This window comes from Ptychodera flava, chromosome 5, assembly GCF_041260155.1.
Source record: "Ptychodera flava strain L36383 chromosome 5, AS_Pfla_20210202, whole genome shotgun sequence".
NCBI classification, from domain to species: domain Eukaryota; kingdom Metazoa; phylum Hemichordata; class Enteropneusta; family Ptychoderidae; genus Ptychodera; species Ptychodera flava.
Genome location: NC_091932.1, coordinates 36,958,735 through 36,984,715, shown reverse-complemented (window position 1 = coordinate 36,984,715; position 25,981 = coordinate 36,958,735). Strand labels below are relative to the sequence as shown.

General features: G+C 36.7%; 2 protein-coding genes across 2 annotated transcripts; one reads left to right on the top strand and one right to left on the bottom strand.

Moving 5' to 3' along the window:
- Positions 1-9,028: 9,028 nt before the first annotated feature.
- Positions 9,029-12,213, bottom strand: LOC139133820 (uncharacterized). The gene is made up of 5 exons (XM_070700587.1): positions 11,948-12,213; positions 11,398-11,559; positions 10,886-11,084; positions 10,184-10,405; positions 9,029-9,679 (listed from the first exon to the last, which is right to left on the bottom strand). The coding sequence occupies exons 1-5, from the start codon at positions 12,055-12,057 to the stop codon at positions 9,476-9,478; spliced, it is 897 nt and encodes a 298-aa protein (XP_070556688.1). The 5' UTR covers positions 12,058-12,213; the 3' UTR covers positions 9,029-9,475.
- An 11,267-nt stretch (positions 12,214-23,480) lies between these two features.
- On the top strand, positions 23,481-24,692 carry LOC139133693 (uncharacterized). Its single transcript, XM_070700453.1, has one exon. It carries the CDS (start codon positions 23,481-23,483, stop codon positions 24,690-24,692), a length of 1,212 nt encoding a protein of 403 aa, XP_070556554.1.
- Positions 24,693-25,981: the final 1,289 nt, after the last annotated feature.

Here is a 25,981-nt window from a genome sequence, read left to right as displayed (position 1 = left end):
TGCTCTAGTTTCCCGGATGTAACACACCTGATAGGTTTCAAGGCTCGATAAAGACGAAGTTCAACGTTGCTTTTCGTCACTCGTATGGTCGACATACGCTGTTGAAGGTAAGCTGATGATTATTAATTCTACGACTAAGCATCGATGTTGTTTATGTATGTGTCGGCATTTGTTTTGAATTTCATTCACGAGGCAGAAAATCTTTTTCCGGAATCCGACAGACAACTTAGTCGGTTTTTTCGGCAATTCAAGTCATTGGATCCATTGAGATATTCTTATTGTATTTGTGCATTTAATTAAAAATACTATTTTAATTATGTCTACATTTCAAATATGTCTGTATTGCAATTTTTCTCAGCGCTTCATAGGAGTCTTGTTTCAGTCGTCTACTGGGTACGTATAGAGTTTGTAAAACGTACGAAAATGCTTCGTGCTTGACGTCATCCTGTGTAATATATTTCTGTAGTTAACTGTTTACAGTCATCAAATTAACTGTAAACACTTAAATTAATGACTATAAATGCTTAAACACCAAAATATATTACACAGGATTACATCAAGCACGAAGCATTTTCGGTTTACAAAAAAAAGGCCGAACGTCTCTGCGTATCTAATAGACGACAAGAACAGGTGTCCTATGAAGCGCTGAGAAATATTAAAATGCAGACATATTTGAAATATAGACATATGTAAAAACAGAATAGACGAATCAAAAGCAGCGATACAATAATTATATCGACTGCGACGTTCGTGTTGGTTTGCATGTGTACAAAAGAAAGGATTTTAACTAAGAGATGTAGCCACATTGGACTATATGAATTATTCTTCGTGCTTATTTTACTTATAAGAGGATAATGGCTCCCAAATAATGTCCTATAAGGAATCCAATGCGTAAAACGAAAAAAATCAAGGAAATTGGTTTAATAATTTGATGAGTAGTGTAGTATGGTGAACGTTTACACACGTCACGAATATCTCTCTCTCTCTCTCTCTCTCTCTCTCTCTCTCTCTCTCTCTCTCTCTCTCTCTCTCTCTCTCTCTCTCTCTCTCTCTCTCTCTCTCTCTCTCATATACTGTAGACAATCGAAGCTGAATATCTGACCACAGGCTATCCATGGATACACATAGTCCAATATCCCGCAAGGAAGTCCTTGCTAAGTCATTTCTCGTTCTCATTTTCATCTTGTTTGTCGCAGCGTTTGCCCTCTACCGTTTCGGCTATGAGCCAGCAGAATTTCTGCACTCAGTACACAGTCCAATGGCATTAAGATAAATCAACTGTTCACGTGGTGTTGTACCAAAAACGGCAATGCAGTCTGAGCCAAATTTTATCCTCTTAGATGGCCGAGTTAGACAGTTCCAGGAGTATGAGATCAGAGTACTCTAACATGGATAATTTTATCAATATTATCCGATAAAATCACTATTGCGGCATAATCCACCAACCCTCTTCTAATATTAGACTCTAACTTCCTTAGAAGTTAGATGTCGCGGTATAATCTTACTTTGAGCATGTTGTACCGTGGCTATGAAGTACTGAACGTTTCTCTTTCGAGAAACGGTCATTTGCCAAAGTTCTATGATAAGTGTGGGTTGTGTAATTTTCCCTTTGGCGACCGACATTATTTTCTCTGTTCTACCACAGCAGTCCTACAAACAAAACTTTCACGTTGATGCTACTGGACTCATAAAGATGACGATGACAACAGCAACGCATTATTCTTAACCACCAGGATGGACGGCACGGTCAGGCGTCAAACGTTAATGTTGGTTATGAAAATATTTCCCCTCGCAAACCAATGTTGATTATTGGTTCTAGCACAATATTTCTACAGCGACTTTAAAGCAATTACGAAATCAATAGATATTTAGAAAGCGATATTTATCGTAAAATCCGATATTATCGTTCGCAATAGTTTCTTACTTCAGGCCCGACTTTCTAAACTTCAGCTATTTATAAATTGTGAACGCTTTTTAGAAAGGATAGCTAGCTCAGTAAAAAAGCTTCGTGCTTTTCCGATTACTATATGTGTGTGTACTGTGTCTGTGTGTGTACTGTGTCTGTGTGTCGTCTGCTCCACGCACACCGTGTTGTTCGGTCGCGCACAGAATTGCAACATCTAAGTCGGTTGCTGTGTGTGACCAACTCTTTTGGGTTGGAAGCAGTGGCCGACTGGTTTTGTGTGAGGCCTATCAGCTAGGCGATGTTGCCGTGAGTGTGTGGGGGTTCGAATCCCGTTTGGGTTATAGTAAAAAATTTATATTAGAAAGCAATAATTAGCGCAAAAATCCGATATATCGTTGAAAACTTTCTAGGGCTTTAGACTCGACTTTCTAAACTTCAGATAATTACAAATTTTGAAGCTTATTAAGAACGCGATAATTATCGTAAATATCCATTATATCATTTGCAAATTTTGTTCACTTTAGGCCCAACGTTTTAAACTTCAGCTTATTTTAAATTGTGAATGCTATTTAGAAAGATAAATTGTGAATCTTATTTAGAAAGCGATAATTATGGTAAATATCATATATATTGTTGGAAAGTTTTTTTCTCTTCAAAGCTGATATTCAAACTGGAGCTAATTATAAATGTTGAAGGCTGTAAAGAAAGCGGTAATTATCAATTTTAGCCGTGTTTATCACTTTATAACTAGTTTGCTGCCATATGGAATACACATGTACATTGTCACGTTCTATCATGATGGAGTGGTGGCAGGCGATTATGTCGTATTTTAGAGAGTCTGTGCTAATCAATCGCAGAATACTAATTCCACCAAAAGCAGCTATGGTAAAATCCTACAGCAAATATGGCAAAAGCATGTTGGAAAACACAGGCATAGCCCGGAGGAGAGTGTTTGTTGGGAGACACGTATGACACATGAGTATGATAGAACTGAAAGCTGTTAAACCTCCATGTGCCCATGGTGTCTGCACCCACTTTCCGGAGCAGCCAACTAGTAAAAGAACTACGGTGCGGTATCGCAGGATTGCTGAATAATCCCTTAATAGCTAGAAGACTAATAGCTAGATTAGCCATATGAATAGCTTGCATTTAGCTCTTTTTGGCTATTCAAGCTATTTTCACTTTCAATAGGACGTTTTTAGCCGCTAAAAGCTGTTCGTAGGGAGCTATGAGCTGAATACTAGCTAATCAGTGGTGACTTCTGAGAAGGACTAGCTATTCAGCTATTCCAGCTATTAGCTGTTTTAGCCTCTATTAGCTGTTTTAGCCGGCTATTAGCAGGCTCCCTGCTAACCATTGATGACTTCTGAGAAGGACTGGCTATTCAACTATTCAAGCTATGAGCCGTTTTAGACAGCTATTGACTGGCTACCAGCTACCAGTGGTGACTTTTGAAAAGGACTGGCTATTCAACTATTCAAGCTATTAGCCGTTTTAGCCGCTATTAGCCATTTTAGCTAGAGACTTACACCTGCATGAATGAAAACTATTCCCATATAGAACTCGATACTTCTACAATATTTATTCAGTTTATTTTTGAAATATCTGTTATGAGTAAATAGGTAAAATTCGTAACTTCCTTCTCAGGCGTGTCCACTGGTAAGCTGAAAGCAAGCTAATACCTAGCTAAAATGGCTAATAGCGGCTGTGGCATTCCTACAAAACTGTAAACTAAAGAAATCACAAGGTATACGAAATGAGGATTTATTTCACTTCTACGAAAAATGAAGAAACTTGCGATTTATAGAACCAAGAAAATAATGTAAACTCAAACGGCTGGTTGAATGGTAGGTGAGAGCATTCATTACATTTAGGACATTCACTTAGAGGCCTGATTAAATACTTGTGACGGGTTTTGTATTGTCTTTTGTTCAGACTCAGAGACGTATATATGCAAATATGCATGTCTCTCGGCGGCTGAAAACAAACTGTTTGTAGAAGACTCACCACAACTGACAAATTGCACAAGCGTACGGATTAATAATCCTAGGACTACGCAGGTCACGTAAGCTATTGTTATGATCGACTGAAGGCCACCCAACAAGTGACCTTGTATGATGTGAAAGAACATGGGTAGAACCGAGAAAGTAATATCAAATTTTAGGTTACTTTAAAATACCTAATTGCATTTAGCTTAACACTGTACATGCCGGGCCAGGCTTTACAGAGGAAATGGGAAACGTGGTAATTATTTTGTTCGTTGTCTTTGAAGTTATTACCGAAGGGTAGAATAAAGTCAAAAGATCACAGTTTACTAGAAAATTGGTAATGTCTATTTGTAAACTTTACAGCTATTAAGGTTCCAAGACAAGAAATTGACCATTTTAAACCAACAATTCTCTAGTGTTTAATTAGCTCAGAACACCCGTAAATTGTATATTTTCGGAAAGCCTAGATATAGGGCAACAGTTTGATTACCATAGTGTCACCATTGTTTACATAACTATCACGTGACAGGTAATTTGCATAATCTTTCAAAAATCGGTTTTCCCTATGTTTTGTTTCAATGCTTTGAGATATGTGGCTGAAATTTGTGTGAGTGCAAGCTTTTTGAAGGGTCTTCAAAACTGTGTCTCATAATTTTTTTAAACCTTCTACAACAGTTTTTATGCCAGAAAAACTTCCAGAGCAGTGAATTTAAGCATAGTTGATTTCTTTAAAATTGTGCTCCAAAAAAACTAAGCAAGATATAAAAAATCTGAGACACACTTTGGAAGAGCGTTGTGACAGCTTGCATTCCAGCAAGTTTGAGTCAGATATTTTGAAGTATTGAGACAAAACATAGGGAAAACCGTTTTTTGAAAGGTTATGCAAATTACCGTGTCACGTGATAGTTATGTAAACAATGGAGACACTGTGGTTACCAAAATGTTTCCGTATATCTAGGCTTTCAGAAAATGTATACTTTACAGGGGTTCTGAGCTTATTAACCGTTAGAGAATTGTTAGATTAAAAAGGTCAAATTTCTTGTCTTGGAACCTTAAGAGAAATTAATCCGATCGACAATCACGAATGACTGATTGCAAAGGTACTAAATCAGACAAAAAGCCTCGACCAGTAAGTTCATATATTAAACGATAGCGTGGTTGAGAGATCAGCCTAGAGAGATCGGCCTGGCGAATAATTGGTGTAAATAAGAAAAATATGATAAACCGTTGCCGCATTGCAAAAGTAATCATATTGCAGGACTTCTCGAGTTAGAAAACGAGTGTACTTTTCAAAATTTCGTAGGCAAATATTGAAAATGTAATAAAAATCAGAAAATACACTTACGAGTTATAAGTCAACGCATTCGGCGTGGGCAATCGTGAATGACGATAGTATAAGTTTGCAGGCAAGGCAAATATTAATACGGAAAAATGACAATAATTGTGCATGAAAAATTTGATAAGAAAATAGCTGATAGCCAGCTAACAGCCCGCTGACATGGCTAATAGAGGCTAAAATCGGCTATTAGCTTGAATAAATGAATAGCCAGGGATTTCAGTATCAAATTAGAATAGCTTAATAGCTGCTCAATAGTCCCAAAGCTACTATTATTTTTTTCAAACATAATAGGTGAATACGCTTGAGTCATTGCTGTAAACCCTCGTAGATGAACACCTACTAAGTATGCCAAAGTCGACTATTATGTTTATCCAACTATAATAGCTGAATAGCTGATATCCTGAGTGTCGAGGCTATAAACATGAGTAGCTGAATAGCTGCTTTATATCTCAAAGCTGGTTATTTTAGCCATTCAGCAATCCTGCACCTTAATGGGTACAAGGCGAGGTTGGCTAAAGATAGCTTCCAAGCTTGGGACAGGAGTGTAATTTTTTCGTAACTTTTTCAAGGAAATCACTCAAGCCTTCCGTTTGTTCGGAATCAGGGAAAATTCTTGACAATTCTGTAATATCTCACTTCACATGAATAACTATGACATAATGCTGGAAGTTACGTGGCAAATTTTATGGAAAATCGATAATTAATCCCATTCTCTATCTTTGACGATGTATTGATGTTGGCTATTTTTGCTGTTCTATTAACGTTATGAGATTTTCACGAGTCCAATAATCACGTCCATTCAAGTAACCCATTCAATTCCGTCAGACTATTAGCATGCTACTTCAGTCAGTTCGGTTCAAATTGGACAATTTTTGTTGTGATGCAACGTTGTGAATCAGTTAGTTATGTTACAGTCATAGATAATACCTTAAAGCCTGGCATGCCAGACAAGTGTAACGGTTCAGCCCGGCAAAAATTGATCAATTAGTGATATCCAAGTAATAAGCGGTAATGTCAATGTCAACATTCAGCTTAACTATATAGAACAAAAATTCATCCCTAAACTGCTCATACTTACTGAAGTTATATCCGAGTAAGCTTATATCCTCAACTCAAATTTCTCTAGAAAAGTACAATTAAAAGAAACGCTCAGCTCTCAGAACAGTATGTCAGGCTTGTCATCTATTCGCAAATGTTGAAACATGATGTCATTAGTAGTATTTTTTCATTTAAAACACCGCTAAGCCCGCCCGGGAGAACTATTGACGTTTGTCCATTACAAGTGAAAACTTCGATCTTTAGTGTCAGTTTGAAAATAAAAGGATCGTGAATGGAATTCGTGGAATAATGGGAAAGTTAGTAAAGATTGATGTACGTCAAAGAGATTGGCAAAGCAGGATATCCAACGTTATTTTGCGCAAAAATGGACAAAAGCAAACTTTACAAGACATCGTAAGAGGCGGAGCGGAGCATATTATATGTAAAGATATTTTTTCTGCTTGAATCAAAATGCAGACTGTTACAAGTAATGGTTGAAGCATTCTGTGGTATATGCGGAATTCTGAGGTCCATAGAAATCAGAAAAATAAGCCTGAATTTTGTCAAAACACCACTGAGGGCGCTATATTCATTGTTATCTCAAAATTTCCCCAGACTCGCCCACACAAAAAATTCATCAGTAATCAAGCTGACATTGAACTAACACCTGTTAAGAGGATTCGTGCCGTTGAATGTTTTAGAATAGGAAAATTGAGCTTAACGCTATGCTGTGGTCTATGGGAAATTATTTAGTGGTCTTGTGCCATACTGCTGCCAAGAAAAGCTAGGCGACTGGGGCCCAGTTCAGGCCTCGACTTGCTCCAAAAGAGAACTACAAAAACATCAAAAATGACAGAGAACACAGAAACACTTTAATGAAATAGAAATAGAAAACTGAAACACAAACAAAACACCAATCAAAACAAATCAAATACAAATGTGAGCTAAAAATAACAAATAAATGTACGTAAAAAAGAGGCATCCGAAGAGAGGCTAATTAAACAAAATATACCCAATAATGAATACCCAAAAATACCCAAATACATTGACCATGATGCATAAAAGTATCTGGATCCAATCAGCATATCTCTATCTATACTCTGCTTGTATAATCAGAAAGAATTATGGTTTTCCCAATCTAAAGGAAGTTATAGCAAGAACTAAACTGGTCGATTTCGTTTCTGAACTCACTATAGACGTTCAAAATGAAACAGTCTTCCGAATTAATCTTTCTGTGCTTTACCACAAGTTTGTACAGTGCATTGACTGTAACGTCCCATAGCTATACCGGCGATTGGCTAATCGGCGATGTTTTAGTCTTTTGTATTTGGTGTGTTTTCTTCTGTATTGGATTTTGTCTCCATACTGTAACGATACTTTTTACAGATTCATTTTTGCCAAAAAACTCAAGCAAACGGGTAAAGAGCATTTTAGCGAGGTCTTGTCTTGATTATGGATGGTAATGGCAGTATACAATAAAGATGAGATAGAGTAGATAGGCATCGGTCACACGGACGTTATACGATAGCCGAGAGAATCCTTCTAAATTCAAAATTAAAAACTCAAAATTCAAACTGCAAATTCAAAACTCAATAATTGAATATTGGATATTTATGTTGGGTAGTTTTTCATAACTGTTTCGAGTTCTTCCTCAAAGATTGCTTTCTCGTTTCATAGTTTCGATGTTGAGCATTTGTTTGTGATCCGGACCGTGAAAGGTTTTAATCTGGCGACTACATATTTAAAATTGGCATGGTTTATTTTGTGATGGTATGATAACAAACGCACAGGGATTTTTTTGGTTGGCTATAATTAGTAAAATATTCCTTGTAGTCAATATAATGATCTTCTTGAAATACAAGTAAAAGGGATACGATAAGCCTTTGTCACCCTAACAGATAAATAGTGGCGTTTTTCTATTGACCAGTTAGACCTTATGTTGTTTATGTAAACCTAATATCCAGGGATCTAAGGTTTCATACAGCTTCTTATTAAACAAGTAATATTATATCAAGTAATTTATACTGCCTGCCTTCTTTTATCTCTGCTAAATTGTGAGTGGTCGACAATGGAACATCAAATGAAGAATGCAGCAAAATTAATTAAATATAATAATATATTAAAGTTTATATACAAAACATGAATGTTTGGACTTTTGTAATATATTAAAGATTATCAACAAAACATTTATATTTGTGCTCAATGTACTAAAAAATTATTCACAACATATAAACGTTTTACACACAATATGTAAACGTTTGCTTTGAATATAATAAAGTTTATCTACAACTGTCATATGAACGTTTCATACTCTACATAATTAACGCTTGTGCTTAAAATATTTAAGTTTTTCTTCCACATATATAAGACCTCAAATTTGCACTTAATATATGAAAGTTTATCCACAAGACATGGCGTTTTTTACAGCATAATTAATGTTTGCGCTGAATGTATAACTTCTATACGCCACATAGAAACGTTTATACATAATATGTTAAGATTTGCGGTAAATATAATAAAGTGTATCCAAAAGATATAAACGTTTTATTCACAACATATTAACATTTATGCTGGATATATTTAAGTATATATACAGCATATTGACGTTTTTTGTGCTGAATATTAGTAAATGTTATCCACAGCCTAATTTTTATACAAAACATTTAAAGGTTCGCGCAGAATATATTAAAGTTTAACCACTACATATAAAACGTTATTTACACAAAATATTAACATATGCTGAACATATTAAAGTTAATTAATTATTTAATAGACAGAAAATTGTTCTCCCAATGAATTGAAATCTACACTATTATCTTAAAACAGACATACAAAGAAATCTTCAATGGCAATCTTATTTAAATATCTTGAAACCTATTTTTATTAAATTTTCTTAGAATCTTCCAAAATACGCTTCTTCCCCATAACCCCAAACACGTTTGACATTTTAATTATGAACAAGATAATTTTCAAGAGTAGGAGGTTCAAGGTCAAAAGAATTACCTGTTTCACTCCCATATAAACATGTGTGGCAATTGGATAAAATGGTTGCAACAAGGAAATACACCCCAACTGGTTGTAAATAAAGTTTCTGATTTTTCTTAAAATCAACAAACGCAAACAAAGATGCTATTTTCCCAAATCCCCATTCAACACAAACACGTACTTCTGACATAGCTTTATTAAAATTCTTCTGTTGCTCATTTAAATTTGCCCCTTAAATGGCCCCATTAATTCAGGACGAAGAGGATATGCTGGATCTCCATAGACACACAGCACTTCACCACGGTCTTGCATCTGCTCCAACTGTGGCAAAACTCCACTCTCCCCAAGCATGAAGGCATCGTGTCGACTTCCCTCTATAGGACCATACATATGAGCGACAAGTCCGTCAGGAGTTAGAATTGACTGCAAAGAAATTAAACACAAAATTTTTTTCAGTGAAACCATAATCAACCCTTGACTCATGCCAAGCATATGCACATAATTTTAGGATTTTTTTTAGAAAACAGAGCATATTTGAACTGAACAACCCCTCAGTATGTACTGTTCTCTGACTCAGAATGTCATCAATTTTAAAGACATAAAAGATAGTTCCTGTTTTGAGAATATGTCATAAATTATGAAGGCAAAAAATATATTTCCTGTTTTGATTCTCCAAAGGGAAAGTTCTTACAAGTAACCGCAACAACACAGATAATTTGGATAAATTGTGAAAAATATTTTCCAAAGTTTGGTCAAAAAATGTTAAACAGGGGGTGTCCTTAAAAGTAAACCTTTAAGGTAATAAATGTGTCCATCCACACACCTTGTACAGTTTGAGGTGATGCAAAACAAAACTTTCTAAATCTGAAATATTACCACCATACAAAGAGTCATATACTACATGGATAGAAAAAGAAGCATTATTACCTGGAATTTTAGACAGTGGGTTCTTTTATGACCAGAGAACACAACTGCTTGGCCACGACATGGTCTTGATATGGGTCTGGCAGTCCCATCTATAAATCCCCAACAATTATCCAGTGGGGCTCCCTTGTCATGGATTACTGCAGAAAATCTCACTGGATCAAGCCACTCCATGTCCAAGTTTGTTAGAAGGTGGCCATATTCTCTATGGATATGTTCTGCAATCTGCATAAAAGAATACACACACACACACACAAAAACAGATTTCAGTAAATCTATGAAGTCACTTTGACAAAATAATGCAAAAAGTTATATTTATTTTTGCTTGCAGGAATAACCAATTTGATTTCAGAAGGGGTTGAAGGAATTTTTGAAAACAAATCTGTTTAAAATCATGTCACAATATCTAATTAACCCAAAACATTTCATGGGAGAATAAACCAATTTGATTTGGGGGATGGAGGAATTTTTGAAAACAAAATGTTGACCAGCAAAAAAATAATGAAAAAATGATAAGAAACCTGCAAGTGAGTCATTGCCACTCTTCTCAAAAAATAAGTTACAAAAGTATTGAATTACCTGAAATGAGTCTAGAAATCATGATATTTGGAGCTGCCACCTTTTTGCAAGAACTAATCACATGTACAAGAACATAAAAATGTATTGTGATTTTATATGCAATAAGAGGACAGAAAAATTACATACTGTATTGAAAATAATGCTCAATTCTGGCTCATCTCTTTGAAAAAACTGTACTAAGTCACACCAGCGGTTGGGATATGACAGCCGCCGCAGAAGAATAAGGAGTGCCTCCATGCTTGTTGCTGTTGTGCCGTTATACCCAATTATCTTCTCTGGAAGAGATAGAGCATCATGCAGGCGGATCAGGTCATTTTTGGCAAACCTGTAATTTTTGAAAGAAAAACAGACTTTAGAAATGAGCACAAGTACGTCATATAGAACTTCACTGTTACAAATTAACTTAGATCCATATGTTCACTGTTGTTAATTCATCAAAAATGAATAAAAAAAACCAAATTTTATTATATTATTATTATTGTTGCTGCTGCTGCTGTTTTTGTCTTGAAATTTAATAACAAGACCAAAAATAAAAACAGACAACCTGCATGTTTATCACTTACATTGATATTACAAGCAAGACATTTATGACATATTTGTAAGCCATAATGCATAGCAGATATATCTTTCTCGCCTACCTGAAAAATTCAAGACACTCATCATCTGAAAATGAATGAAGATCAATATGGGTAGTATCCAAATTTCTCCCGTTTGAGAAGGTGTCGATCAACAACAATTCCATGTCGTCTTGATCTTCCTCCAATAACAAAAGTGCTTCAGTGATTTCTTCACGTCTACGTCTGAAAATCAAAAATTATACAAATATTGATTTACTTTCGTGTCCCGCAGCATGTGAACCCGAGAAGACTTCATTAGAATTATGGTCAAGGACAGGTATTAACCAATCACTGCAGATACTCTAAAACGTCACATAAAAGTGTAAATTGAACATTTGCAATGGGAAATGAACGCTGGATAGACCGGATCGGCTCATGAAATCTCTATAGTGTTTGGACTCTCTACCCGTGTGCAACCTACGTATATACGTTGCTTTTTTTCTTCCAGGAGTGTTATTGTTGTGCAAGACAACCTTCCCTCAACTTTATTCACATTAAAGAACCCTACATAATCAAAATTTTATCCTTGCTGACAAATATGTAATAAAATGTGTCGACAGCCGACTCTTACCTTCTCCAAGCTGCAGCCATCATCCCAGTATATAGTCCTCTGTTTATAAACAATGACACAACAAAATAATGCCGTAACGCCAACGATGATTGGATAAAAGCGAGAATCATCGCCAATCAAACACAGTTTTACAATGTGTCATTTTACGAAGTGCCAAAGGTCACGTTCTCGTCTTAATCACTTTCCACAGCACGAAACGAGAACGAAACGCGTAAAGTGTTCTACGTTACGTTCTCGCTCCGCTCACACATCTTAATCTCTCTAATATACGACATATTAACGTTTGTGCATAATGTTACCAACAACATATTTTTATACAAAACATTTTAAGGTTTGCGCTGAATAAATTTAAGTTTCACCACAGCATATCGACGTTTTATACACATCCATAGACAAGGAGATAATTTGTGACACTTTACATGAAGGGTTGCGCAAAAAGTAAAGGTTTAACCACAATGTATTATTAACGTTTTATAGACAACATATTATCTTTGGCGCTTCATATATTAAAAGTTATCTACAACATAATTATGTTTTATACATAGACGGAGCATATAAACGTTTGCGCTTAACATATTACGATTTAAGAGCAGAACTTAACGTCAGCGTTCGATTTGTTAGCCATACCACATTCCGATGTCGACAGACATACGCCAAAAGTAACGTATCGTCACCAGAATTTGCCACTTTCATGTGTACAAGTCTCTCTTTGCGAGTTTGAATCCACGACAAATCGCGGCCAATCTTTTTACTGGAGTGAAATTTCAATAAAGGAATTTGGCTGCCATGTCACCTGCCTTGATCGACACGCTGCTGTTCCCTCGGTACTGGGCTACGTTCACGCACACGCTTATAGACAGTTGTAAAATGGCCAATGTACGCTCAGAGTTGGGGGTAAGGGCGACCGGCGCTTTATTCGCATGGCATCAATGGAACTGGGGCAAAACATAAGCAGCCCTCATGTTATGACTAATTAAATTTCATCTGGCGAGTGAGCTAATTCACGCCACGACTTTTTCAGTCGTCGTCATATTTCTTTTTCCAAGCTCTACTTTATATGGTTGAAACTTGAAAAGCTTCAAGTAAAACAATCCACAAAGAAACTGCAAATGACGACAACACGAACGCAGATGCCGTCTCCAGCAAGGCTCTGCAGTATTAAGCATAAGATTTTATCACATACCCATGACCGTATCAGTGTCTTCTCTGACGCGTCGTGACGTGGAACGTAAAACATCAGTCTGATACGGCACGTTATACGTCATCGATTGTTGTTTATTCCGATTTTGATGTTATGATGTTCATCTTGCATTTAACGATCAAATGCATCTTTTTCACTTCAATCAAAATTTACCAACGTAAAACGAAACATATTACTAGTACATATGAATTTAACGTTCCTTTATTTTACATCTATAGAGAGTTACAGGACAGGTTGTTGTAGAAATTAAAAGTTGATGTTTAAGCTTACAATCTGTTGTATTTCGCGCTACTTCGTCGTTCCTGATCACGTCAACCATGTTTCAGCAAGAGTTATTAAAGTGAATTCAAACTTACAATATTGTCCGTGTAATAATTATCCACCAGAACACCGGGACGGTGACCAGAATAAGTATTAAAATTGGCTCCGTTCCTTTTCTGAACTGCGGTAAATTGCGCTGAAATAATCCTTTTTAAACTGTATAGGCCTACACTCGACACGATTCGATCGACGACTTGATCAGCTGTTGTAGACAAACATGTATCAATGCGCTCAGACCAGCGGCAGAATATAAAAACATAGTCCCTTCGAAAGACTGACAAAAACTAATAAATTTCCTTTATTTTTAATTACCTTTTTAAATAAATATACGGTCATGGGCATATGATAAATCGGTTATCCCACGATATCATCGCTTGGTTGGGACGTATTGCCACTCGTGAGGGTGCGAGCCGCATCACACTCGTCGCGGCTCCCACCTCACTCGTGGCAATACGTCCCAACCAAGCGATGATATCGTGGGATAACCTCATATTATCACATACATAGACCCAGTTATCCCTATAGTATGACGTCACACTATAGGTATATATGACTACGATGAATCCATATTCCACATGTGATGGATATGGGACCCGGACTAGTTTTAAACGTAAACAAGCAATCAGCTGTTCAGAACTTATTTTCAAATCCCTGAAATGCAAAAGTGGAAGGGTAATAAAGCATAAGGAAATATGGAGTATAAAATATATGTGTAAAATACAAAATACCGTCGATACTAGAATATTTATGGATTTGTGTTTCTTCGTCGTTATTTTGCGATTGAAACCTTTGATTTCTACACCACTGATATTTTAATACGCTATGTAACCGACATTTTGTGTTGTCTACCTCGTCAAAAGAGGCCATGTCGATGTCCACCAAACAACATAATAATCATAGCCGATTACCCAAGACACATACAAATCATCCTTGCAGCAGTAAGAATTTTTTTCTGAAGCACATTGACGGGTTTCAAGTTCAACATCACGATCAATGCTGCCGAGGCAGTTAACGAATCGAGCCCCCGGGTCGAGCCGAAGAGGCGGAGAGCGTTCATTATTTCTGAAAGCAATGACGATACTTAACTTTAGACTTGAGAGTCATCAGAAGAAACGCTATTTTATTTTTCAAGAGCGACTAGTTCACAAGGTTATCGACGCATTTAAAGGTGCAAACTATTGCTTTGTCCATGGATATTGTGCATCACGTACGTTTCCTGTATTTACCTTATTGTGAACTTCCCTCGTCTCGCGTCTGAGAAAGATAGACTCGTTGCTTGTAGTCTTACCGATTGAGTCAGAGCCGAACACTGTTCGTCATAATATTTAATAAGCCCATTTTATTCGTAAAATTTTAAACATACAATTGATAATTTCGTAAAACATAATAATTGGTAATTTTGAAAATTTCATACAAACTTTGCAAAGCAGAATTCTTTGAATGATGTTCGAATATTGACAAAAATAACCCGTTCTCGGTAGCCGCGGCTGAGTGTCGCGACGTCCCGCTTGCACGTCCAATAATTTTATGAATGAATTTTCACTCAAATTGATGTTATAGTAAGTACCAAATAAATGCCTTGCATTTGAAATAGTATTTCGGCTAATCATATACCTAGATTCACGTATTATGTAAACCTATGGGAAAAGGCGCTGTTACAGGTGTGTAACAAGTTGCCGTATCACGCCCAGGCACACTTTGCCCAAATAAGGTAGTGTGTGCGCTTTTTCGAACTTTTTCGTTGTCGTTGCTACGCGCGTTGCTATCCACGTACATTCCATTCGAAAGCACGTCAGCGCGAGATTCGAACCCGTTTCTATGCGCTTCGCTTGTAGTTTTGAAGCAAATTGTAGACAGTTCGAATCTTATTCCGATCAAAATTGGTTTAAAACAAGTGCTTGATAGTCTCCTCTCAATGTTTTGCTGAGAAAGTGTATTTTAGCGAGCAGGATCAATTACTCACCTGTGCTCATTCAGTAGTGACATTGGCGTTCGCATAGAACAAGCTCGCGACGCGTTCCACAACAGAACAAATAACCTCGGTCCGCAAAACCCGTATCAGGGCCGTAAAGATTATTAATTCGCACTGAAAAAGCCCTACAAAAGACGCTAATAAGAGTAGCTTCGGCGTGCTCGAAGTTAACCTCGACAGGCACAGCTGAGCGCAGTCAAGTCAACTGATACCCAACCACGACCGCATAACACAAGCATATGAATTCTTGTAAAATACTCCCTCTCGTTCTTTCCCAGTAATTATCACTCCAGAAAGGTTTATTCAAGAGAATCTGGGTAATGCATGTGATAAATATATAACCCCCCCGTATTCCTCACTCGTGTGTCTGCGTCAAGGACTCCTGATTCCCCGTGTAGCGGCCGTATCCCCCTCGGAGGGATACGGCCGCTACACGGCGAATTACTCGTCCGCGACGCAGCCACACTCGTTCGGAATACGGGGGATTATATATAAGTATATAAATCCTCAACACTTTGACATTTTTTCGGCATTTTTTATTCTCACATCTTGGCACAACGTCACTAAATAACCTAGCACACAGGGTAGTCCTCAACACCTCTAGGCCAAATCCCCACCAAATCGAATATGCGACATTCTGGCAATCGATAAATCTAATAGGTTAAAACCGAAATACAGAATACACAGTATCACTTTAGTAAAGTCACATGTCTTGATCATATGATATACGAATCATCAAGTTTAAAGTAATGAATGACGTAATCGAACGGCCGTATTGTGTACGGCGAAAAACAGAATGGTATGATGCAAGTTTGTAAAAGCATGCCATTTTGACGTACTTGATAGAAAATAAAATGACATTTAAGCAATACATCTAAAAGTCGATATGTCTATTCGAAACAACTTAATCGTTTCGCCGTGAACTGTCACTAATTTAATTTCGTGAAAGCACTGAGGAGAATCATCAGTGTATTCACCTGATTTACGATATTGTTTTGCAGAAAATTCCGAAAGATGGTGTTTTAAAAGAATATAAGATGATAGTGCTAGTTTAGTTTTTGGATCGCCTATGCTGAGAATGGTTTCTTTATTTTCTAGGTGTACGACGTGGGATAGAAAGGATTTATGTAATTTCACGAGGTTGAATCTGGTGTCGGAGAGTCCGCAGCTAGTCCAAGCCATCCAAAATTATATGAAGTTAAAAAATATATCTTGCATCTATCTTGCATTCCCGCCTTTCGCCAAGGTGATGTTCAAAGTTTTATGTCTTATATAACTTGGAAGAAATTCTTTGTTTTGATTCGATCATTACCGGCGTTGTCTCAACGTAGTGCAGCAATTTATAAACTTTCTATGAAAAATATTGAATAACAAGTTTCAGTTGCAGTGAATTTTAATCCTTCAAAATAGCCACAGTTTTTTTCTTCCAAGACCATTTGAAAGCCATTCGTATACAATAATTTTATATTTATTCTTTCCTTTACAAACGGAATTAATTTTAGTTCGGATTCACGCCAAAGTCTAGTGTTTGTTTTATAATGATTGTATTTCCTTGTCAAAATGCTACACTTTGAGCATTATACAAGATGGTCTACTCATCACAAAATTGAAAATCAAAGACTTTTGCTGATATACATTTTCAGAGAAACTTTAAACTTATATTAGATATGAGAAGAAATTATGGTTAGTGTGCAAGTGCAAGGAACAGAGACACAGTCTTTGTACCGATAACTTGAAAATTTAAAGAGCCTATAATCTTATGATAATTCTGGTATGAGAATTAGAAAAAAAATTCAAAAAAACAAGAAGGTGAAAGGTTGATGTATCCCAGCACTGAAAATGAAGATGAAAACCCAATTTACTCCAGGGGCTTAAAGATCCACTCAACAGCAGACCAGAAAAGCATTGTAAATCTTAAGGTGTCCAAAAAATTGTCCCTATATGCATTCTACCTTCAACGTACATTGAAATTTGTACCCAGAAAGGCAGCTGCATTCCACATAAGTGTATTTGCAAAAGGTCGTATGCGCAAACACGGCATATTTACATTTGAAAATTATTGATCCATTGAAAATCAACTCCATTTCACCTTTGGTTTCAGAGAATGTATGGTATTTTACGACCACATATTCCACAGCTGTACACCAAAGAAGACTTGATTAAAACAGTGCCTAGCATTGCCACTCATAGAAATGATAATTATGTGATATCTTTGGTCGAGCAAGAGATCGTTAAAAGTGAGTAACAGTCCATCAACGCATTAGGCCCTTTCCAAAAGGTACAGTTTTACAACATTCTTCTGTGGCACATTGCTGTTTAGGGAAACGCTTCTATTACTTGATCAGAAATAAGCATGAATGTGGCATGCATAATTTCTTCTTAATGACTTCTGTCGGGTTTGTACTCTTAGAGGTAATTATGTCTGTAGGCAGTATGATACGCCCTTTCTGTTCACGAGTACTTACAGACTAATGGAATCATAACACTAAGACTACCCACATGATTAACCAAATATCTCGCGCAAGGTAGGTAAATTCAAATGTGCTTCTCTTTTTAATTTCAGGAGCCGGTATATTCATCGGTTGTAGTTCATCAGCATGGACACAATTTGCAAAGGTGGAAAGGGCTAACATGAATAGAAGCACGATATATCTGAACGCTGTCAAGGGCATGCCGAAAGGAGTCTTAGCGATAAATTGACTCAATATGTTCATCTGGTTCAATCGTGAAGTTCAGACAAGGACAGATAATCAATATTTACTGAGAAACAGGATGTTTGTTTTATACTGCACCTTTGCTGGTAAGCGATTCCATCTTTGGTATCGTCATAGTTGATGTGGTTGGTAGCGTAAAATAAGCATTTCCCAGTGTAACTTGGTAACGACTCTCTTTGACCCTGTGATTACATCCTGTGTAATGTGAAGAGAGGCCTGGAACGAACCGATTACATAACAGCTCAAGTGCTCAATCAGTTTTCACACATCCGATGCTCATTCCTATTCGTAAGGAAGCGAAGAAACTTTCGAATATCGAATACTGCCCCCTCATGACTAACCTTTCAGGTAAACCGCAACATATACTGGTGTTGTATCACCCCTATTTGTAACAATCAACCCTATTTGTAACAAAACTTAATTTTCAAAAAAACTTTGCCGTATTTGTTAAAATATTAATAAAATATGCATATTTGTATGTTTGAGGGCAATTTTCTTTTTTTTCCTTGTCAAAACTCATTTTTCCGAAACTGCTTTTGTTACAAATTGGGTTGATTGTTACAAATAGGGGTGACATGTCAACCCTATTTGTAACAATCAACCCTATTTGTAACAAAACCTAATTTTCAAAGAAACTTGGCCGTATTTGATGAAATCTTGATGAAATATACATATTAGTATGTTCGGGGGCAATTTTCTTTGTTTTCCTTGTTGAAACTCATTTTTCCGAAAATGATCGTGAGATTAACTTTCGTTGTGCAGGTTCCTAGGGATAAGAGCCCTACTCGTAAGATATAATCGATTTGTGCAGATACATGCCAAAGGTTTGTTTTGGGGCAATTTTCACCATTTTCGGTCAAAAATGTTAAAAATCTTGTTTTCTGACCGAAATCATACTAAACCTATATTGGGTTAACTTTTGTTACAAATTGGGTTGATTGTTACAAATAGGGTTGACGTGTCAACCCTATTTGTAACAATCAACCCTATTTGTAACAATCAACCCTATTTGTAACAAAATTTAACCAACTTGAAACAAAACCTAATTTTCTAAAAAACTTGGCCGTATTTGATGAAATCTTGATGAAATATACATATTAGTATGTTTTGGGGCAATTTTTATTTTTTTCCTTGTCGAAACTTATTTTTTCCGAAAATGCTCGTTAGATTAACTTTCGTTGTGCAGGTTGCCTAGTATAAGAGGCCTACTCATAAGATATAATCGATTTGTGCAGATACATGCCAAAGGTTTGCTTAATATTTTCAAAACATCTGACATCACTTCTTGGTCTTCTGGCCAGAGGTCCATATATCTTTCTTTCATGAATGTGACTTTGTTTGTGTACCGTCTATTTACTGTCTGTTCTGTGCTGTTTTGTGTCTATGTTTACAACTATTGTCTTCCGAATTCCGACCTACTGTCATTGGATTATGGATTGATATGATTGCGATTATTTTTCAGGGCAATTTTTACCATTTTCGGTCAAAATGTTAAAAATCTTGTTTTCTGAGCGAAATCATATTAAACCTATATGGGGTTAACTTTTGTTACAAATTGGGTTGATTGTTACAAATAGGGTTGACGTGTCAACCCTATTTGTAACAATCAACCCTATTTGTAACAAAACCTAATTTCAAAGAAACTTGGCCGTATTTGATGAAATCTTGATGAAATATACATATTAGTATGTTCGGGGGCAATTTTCTTTGTTTTCCTTGTTGAAACTCATTTTTCCGAAAATGCTCGTGAGATTAAATTTCGTTGTGCAGGTTCCTAGGGATAAGAGCCCTACTCGTAAGATATAATCAAGTCGTGCAGATACATGCCAAAAGTTTGTTTCCGGGCAATTTTCACCAATGTCGGTCGAAAATGTTAAAAATCTTGTTTTCTGACCGAAATCATACTAAACCTATATTGGGTTAACTTTTGTTACAAATTGGGTTGATTGTTACAAATAGGGTTGACGTGTCAACCCTATTTGTAACAATCAACCCTATTTGTAACAATCAACCCTATTTGTAACAAAATTTAACCAACTTGAAACAAAACCTAATTTTCTAAAAAACTTGGCCGTATTTGATGAAATCTTGATGAAATATACATATTAGTATGTTTTGGGGCAATTTTTATTTTTCCCTTGTCGAAACTTATTTTTTCCGAAAATGCTCGTTAGATTAACTTTCGTTGTGCAGGTTGCCTAGTATAAGAGGCCTACTCATAAGATATAATCGATTTGTGCAGATACATGCCAAGGGTTTGTTTCAGGGCAATTTTTACCATTTTCGGTCAAAAATGTTAAAAATCTTGTTTTCTGACCGAAATCATATTAAACCTATATGGGGTTAACTTTTGTTACAAATTGGGTTGATTGTTACAAATAGGGTTGACGTGTCAACCCTATTTGTAACAATCAACCCTATTTGTAACAATCAACCCTATTTGTAACAAAACCTAATTTTCAAAGAAACTTGGCCGTATTTGATGAAATCTTGATGAAATATACATATTAGTATGTTCGGGGGCAATTTTCTTTGTTTTCCTTGTTGAAACTCATTTTTCCGAAAATGCTCGTGAGATTAAATTTCGTTGTGCAGGTTCCTAGGGATAAGAGCCCTACTCGTTAGATATAATCAAGTCGTGCAGATACATGCCAAAAGTTTGTTTCCGGGCAATTTTCACCAATGTATCTCGAAAATGTTAAAAATCTTGTTTTCTGACCGAAATCATACTAAACCTATATGGGGTTAAATTTTGTTACAAATTGGGTTGATTGTTACAAATAGGGTTTACGTGTCAACCCTATTTGTAACAATCAACCCTATTTGTAACAATCAACTCTATTTGTAAAAAATTTAATAATTTTGTAAAAAAACCTAATTTTCAAAAAACTTGGCCGTATTTGATGAAATCTTGATGAAATATACATATTAGTATGTTTTGGGGCAATTTTTAATTTTTCCCTTGTCGAAACTCATTTTTCCGAAATGCTCGCTAGATAACTTTCGTTGTGCAGGTTGCCTAGTATAAGAGGCCTACTCGTAAGATATAATCGAGTTGTGCAGATAGGTTTGTTTCGGGGCAATTTTCACCAATTTCGGTCAAAATGTTAAAATCTTGTTTTCTGACCGATATCATACTAAACCTATATGGGGTTAACTTTTGTTACAAATTGTGACGTGTCAACCCTATTTGTAACAATCAACCCTATTTGTAAAAATCAACCCTATTTGTAACAAAACCTAATTTCTAAAAAACTTGGCCGTATTTGATGAAATCTTGATGAAATATACATATTAGTATGTTTTGGGGCAATTTTATTTTCCCTTGTCGAAACTCATTTTTTCCGAAAATGCTCGTTAGATTAACTTTCGTTGTGCAGGTTGCCTAGTATAAGAGACCTACTCATAAGATATAATCGAGTTGTGCAGATACATGCCAAAGGTTTGTTTCGGGGCAATTTTCACCAATTTTGGTCAAAATGTTAAAAATCTATTTTTCTGACCGAAATCATATTAAACCTATATGGGGTTTACTTTTGTTACAAATTGGGTTGATTGTTACAAATAGGGTTGACGTGTCAACCCTATTTGTAACAATCAACCCTATTTGTAACAATCAACCCTATTTGTAACAAAATTTAACCAACTTGAAACAAAACCTAATTTTCAAAAAAACTTGGCCGTATTTGATGAAATCTTGATGAAATATACATATTAGTATGTTCGGGGCGATTTTCCTTGTTTTTTTCCTTGTCGAAACTCATTTTTCTTAAACTACTCATTAGATAAAATTTCGGCGTGCAGGTTTCTAGGGATAAAAGGCCTCCATCTAAGAGGTAATCATGTTTTTCAGATACATGCCAAAATTTGGTGGGGGGCATCAGTCACTAATTTTGGTCTAAAATGCAAAACAAATCTTCTTTTCTGACAGAAGTCATACTAACCCTATTTGTATCAAAAGTTAACGCTATTTGTAACACTTAAAACTAAAAAAATAAATTTTGCTCTTCCAATAACATGGTTTCAAAATAGGGCAGGTAGGTCGGCTGGTTTTTTTCCCCAATATTTTTTTTTAAATATGCACTTTTCAGGGGTTCAGGGCGATCTAACACTTACCACAACATTTCCAGAAAAAGCGTATCATACATATTAAAGGACTAATTACATAAAAGACGTCGACGTCCCAAGCAAAAATCAAATATCAGGTGACGAACACGTGAATTTACGGGAGTTTTCTTTCTTTTTTTTTACTTCCGTGTTTACGTTGCTAAACAGTTTAGGGTCGCAGGCTAAAAAATAGGGTAGGTCGGGTTATCGGAACAGGACAACTTTTTTCTTTTGCCTATCCTATCCATCTGCAGGCCACCGAGACTTTGGTCGGCCTCTGTAAAGGATGCTTCATAGTAACTTAAATCATCATCAAACTTTAAATTTTAAAAACTTTCAATCACGTCGCCCTGGAGTTCTATATTTTTTTCCTCCTTCAGTCGTATTTTTCTCTGTATTACTCCACTAATAATGCCGTACAGCAATGACAATGCCGTAAAATCGATAATTTTATCAAGCTTCAGCAGCCGAAAACCATATGGAATTAAGGCAGAAAGGACCCATCATGTACTTACTCATAACCCAAGCCAGGCACAGATAGGTGAGACACTACACATACGGTGTCCAAAGTTAGAGAGTGGAGTCGTTTATGTTCCAGATACCTTCGATCTGGTGTTTGACCTTATAGCATCGTTCACCCAAATAACCGAGTAGTTCAGAATATCACAAAAAATATAATCAAGTGCATTGTTTTAGAATTCGATGGACAGATACTTCTCGATCTGAGTAATCATAATTTTATTGAATAATAGTCTACCTCTTGAGGTTTATGATACGAAATATGCCATGCACCATGCAACATCTCCACAAGATTCTAGTCAGGCTATAACTACTGTCATGAATGTCTTCAAACCTCAGAGGCAGTCGCGCTTTCGTTCAGTACATGCATCTAACCTCATCACCGTCCGTAGGGAATCATTATTCTGCAAACCACGTAATATTCATTTCACAGTATGGAATGCTCGATCTGTAGACGGGAAACTACAATCCGTCACTGATTCCATCATTGAAAACAACACTGATGTATTTGCAGTCACCGAGACATGGTTTAAAGAAAGTGACAACAACATTGCAGCACGTCTTACATCATCGCTAAGTGGTTACAACATACACCAAGTTCAACGTGTAAAACAAAGAGGGGGCGGCATCGCTGTTATCACACGTTCCACCTTAAAATTCACCCGAAATAAGACTTTTTCTTTCAAGTTTTTTGAGATCATGGATGGTAACCTGAATTTTCTGTCGTCTGTGGTTCGCTTCATAGTTGTTTATAGGCCACCAAAGGGTACTATTAACGACTTTCTGAGTGAATTTTCCACTTTCCTTGAGACTGTCATTTGCTCGGCTGGAAGATTGATCATAGTTGGCGACTTTAATATTCATGTTGACAACCCTGCCAACGCTGATGGAGAAAGGTTCTCTGACTTGCTTCATTCGATAGGACTTCGTCAACATGTGATCGGTCCAACGCATACCAAAGGGCATACATTGGATCTTATTATCACTAGATCGGCTGACCATTGCATTTATGACATCGAAGCAGATTGGTGCTTGCCATCTGACCATGCTGCTTTGCATTTCTCAAGCATATTTACAAGACCACAGCCACGTAAACTTCTCCGATCTTCAAGGAAACTTGCCAACATTGACATTGACATTTTTCAACGAAAGATTGCGTCATCATTACCTTCAAGTGACTTCGGACCACATGTATGTGTGGACGAACTTGTGAAGATGTACAACAATGCAATGACATGGGCCATTGATGAGGTTGCGCCTGTTGTTAACAAGTACGTCCTGGATAAAGCTCGTGCTCCTTGGTTTATTGAAGATCTGTTACCGGAACGTCGGAATCTCCGTCAGCTTGAAAGACAGTGGAGGAAGACTGGTCTTGTTGTCCATGGGGAAATGTTTAAATCTGCTCGGAATCAGTACACGGCCAAACTGCGAGAAGCACATTCATCGTTTCATCGTAGTCGTATTGCTAATGCTGACACTAAAGATCTTTTTGGAATCATCGATGACATTGCCGGCACTAAGCGTGCACTAGCTTCAACCATTCCGGAATTGGATCCTGTTGAGTTACCTGATATCTTTGCTAAGTTTTTTCATTCGAAGATTGAACAGATTCGTGAGAAGATGTCATTTGTTCCACCATCTGACATTTCTGTTAACGCTAGACTCAGTTTATGTTCCTTTGAACCAGTAACCATTGAGTTTGTTGAGAAACTAATCAGTTCATTACCTTCCAAATCCTCAAGTGTAGATCCAGTACCAACAGTTTTGATAAAGCAGTGTATACACCAGGTATCGCCAATAATTATGCATATAATTAATACCTCATTTATATCAGGTGAATTTCCACAGTTGTGTAAATCAGCCATTGTACGTCCCTTATTGAAGAAACCGGGTCTTGACAAAATGTTTTGAAAAACTACAGACCAGTTTCGAACTTACCATACATATCTAAGTTGATTGAAAAATCTGCTTTAACTCAAATCAATTCACATCTGGCCAACAATAATTTATTTGCGAAATGTCAGTCAGCCTACCGAGAAGGTCATAGTACCGAAACCGCTCTCATTAGGGTCCAAAATGACGTATTGAGGCTCTTGACAAGCGGGATAATGTTATTTTAGTTCTTCTTGATTTGTCAGCCGCTTTTGACACCATCGACCATAAAATTCTGATACACAGACTTCGTCACAGATTTGGTTTTAATGGCACTGTTCTTAAATGGATTGAATCATATTTACAAGACAGAACAATGAAAGTGAGTGTTGGGTCGGTGGTGTCAGGAGTACAATCACTTGATTGTGGTGTCCCCCAGGGTTCCGTACTTGGACCCGTGTTATTCACTTTATACACAGCACCTCTTGAGGACATAATAATTAAACACAAGCTGGAAACTATGTGCTATGCTGATGACACCCAGTTGTATGTCGTCTGCTCACGTGATAATTTCCCCTGTGATCAGGTTGAAAGTTGTATTCTGGAAATTCGTCTGTGGATGAGCAATAACATGCTTGCTCTCAATGAAGGTAAAACTGAGGTTATCAGATTTTCCTCTAAGTTTGTGAAGGGGAATCAACCACGGGAGTGCGACATTCAAGTTGGTGATGTCGTCGTCCATTCTTCACCTACAGTCCGTGATCTTGGCGTATTATTTGATTCATGTATGTCTATGAAACCACACATTTCCAATTTATGTAAATCAGCGTCATTTGCTTTGTGGAGAATAAGTAAAATCCGACATCTTTTAGATCAAGACTCGACAGAAAAATTAGTCCATGCCTTTGTAACATCTAGGCTTGACTATTGTAATAGTCTTCTTTATGGTCTGCCTTGCAATCTACTCAATAAGATTCAGTTAATCCAGAACTCGGCAGCACGTGTAGTTTCCAGAACAAAGAAATCAGATCACATTACCCCTGTGTTGAGTAGATTACATTGGTTACCCCTACAGAAACGTATTGAATTTAAGATTCTCTGTATTGTATACAAGATTTTACATGACATGGCCCCTGTATATCTTCAGGAACTATTAACCATTTGCTCTTCTGGTCGTGCCTTACGTTCTTCCGTTCATGGTACAAATATGCTCTATCAACCCATTTGTAATACAGCTTTTTACGGTGACAGGGCTTTTTCCGTTTGTGCTCCACGTTTGTGGAATAGGCTGCCATTTTTATTGCGTTCATGTTGCTCTTTTAGCAGTT

What these genes read in the sequence shown, in the direction of transcription:
- LOC139133693 (XM_070700453.1), top strand. Translation starts at nt 23,481, where the DNA reads ATGGATGGTAACCTGAATTTTCTGTCGTCTGTGGTTCGCTTCATAGTT.
- LOC139133820 (XM_070700587.1), bottom strand. Translation starts at nt 12,057, where the DNA reads ATGATTCTCGCTTTTATCCAATCATCGTTGGCGTTACGGCATTATTTT. An exon ending in GAGTGTCTTGAATTTTTCAG is followed by an intron (nt 11,085 to 11,397) that starts GTAGGCGAGAAA and finishes CAAAAATTACAG; the next exon opens with GTTTGCCAAAAATGACCTGA. An exon ending in TGAGCATTATTTTCAATACA is followed by an intron (nt 10,406 to 10,885) that starts GTATGTAATTTT and finishes TCTTTTATGCAG; the next exon opens with ATTGCAGAACATATCCATAG.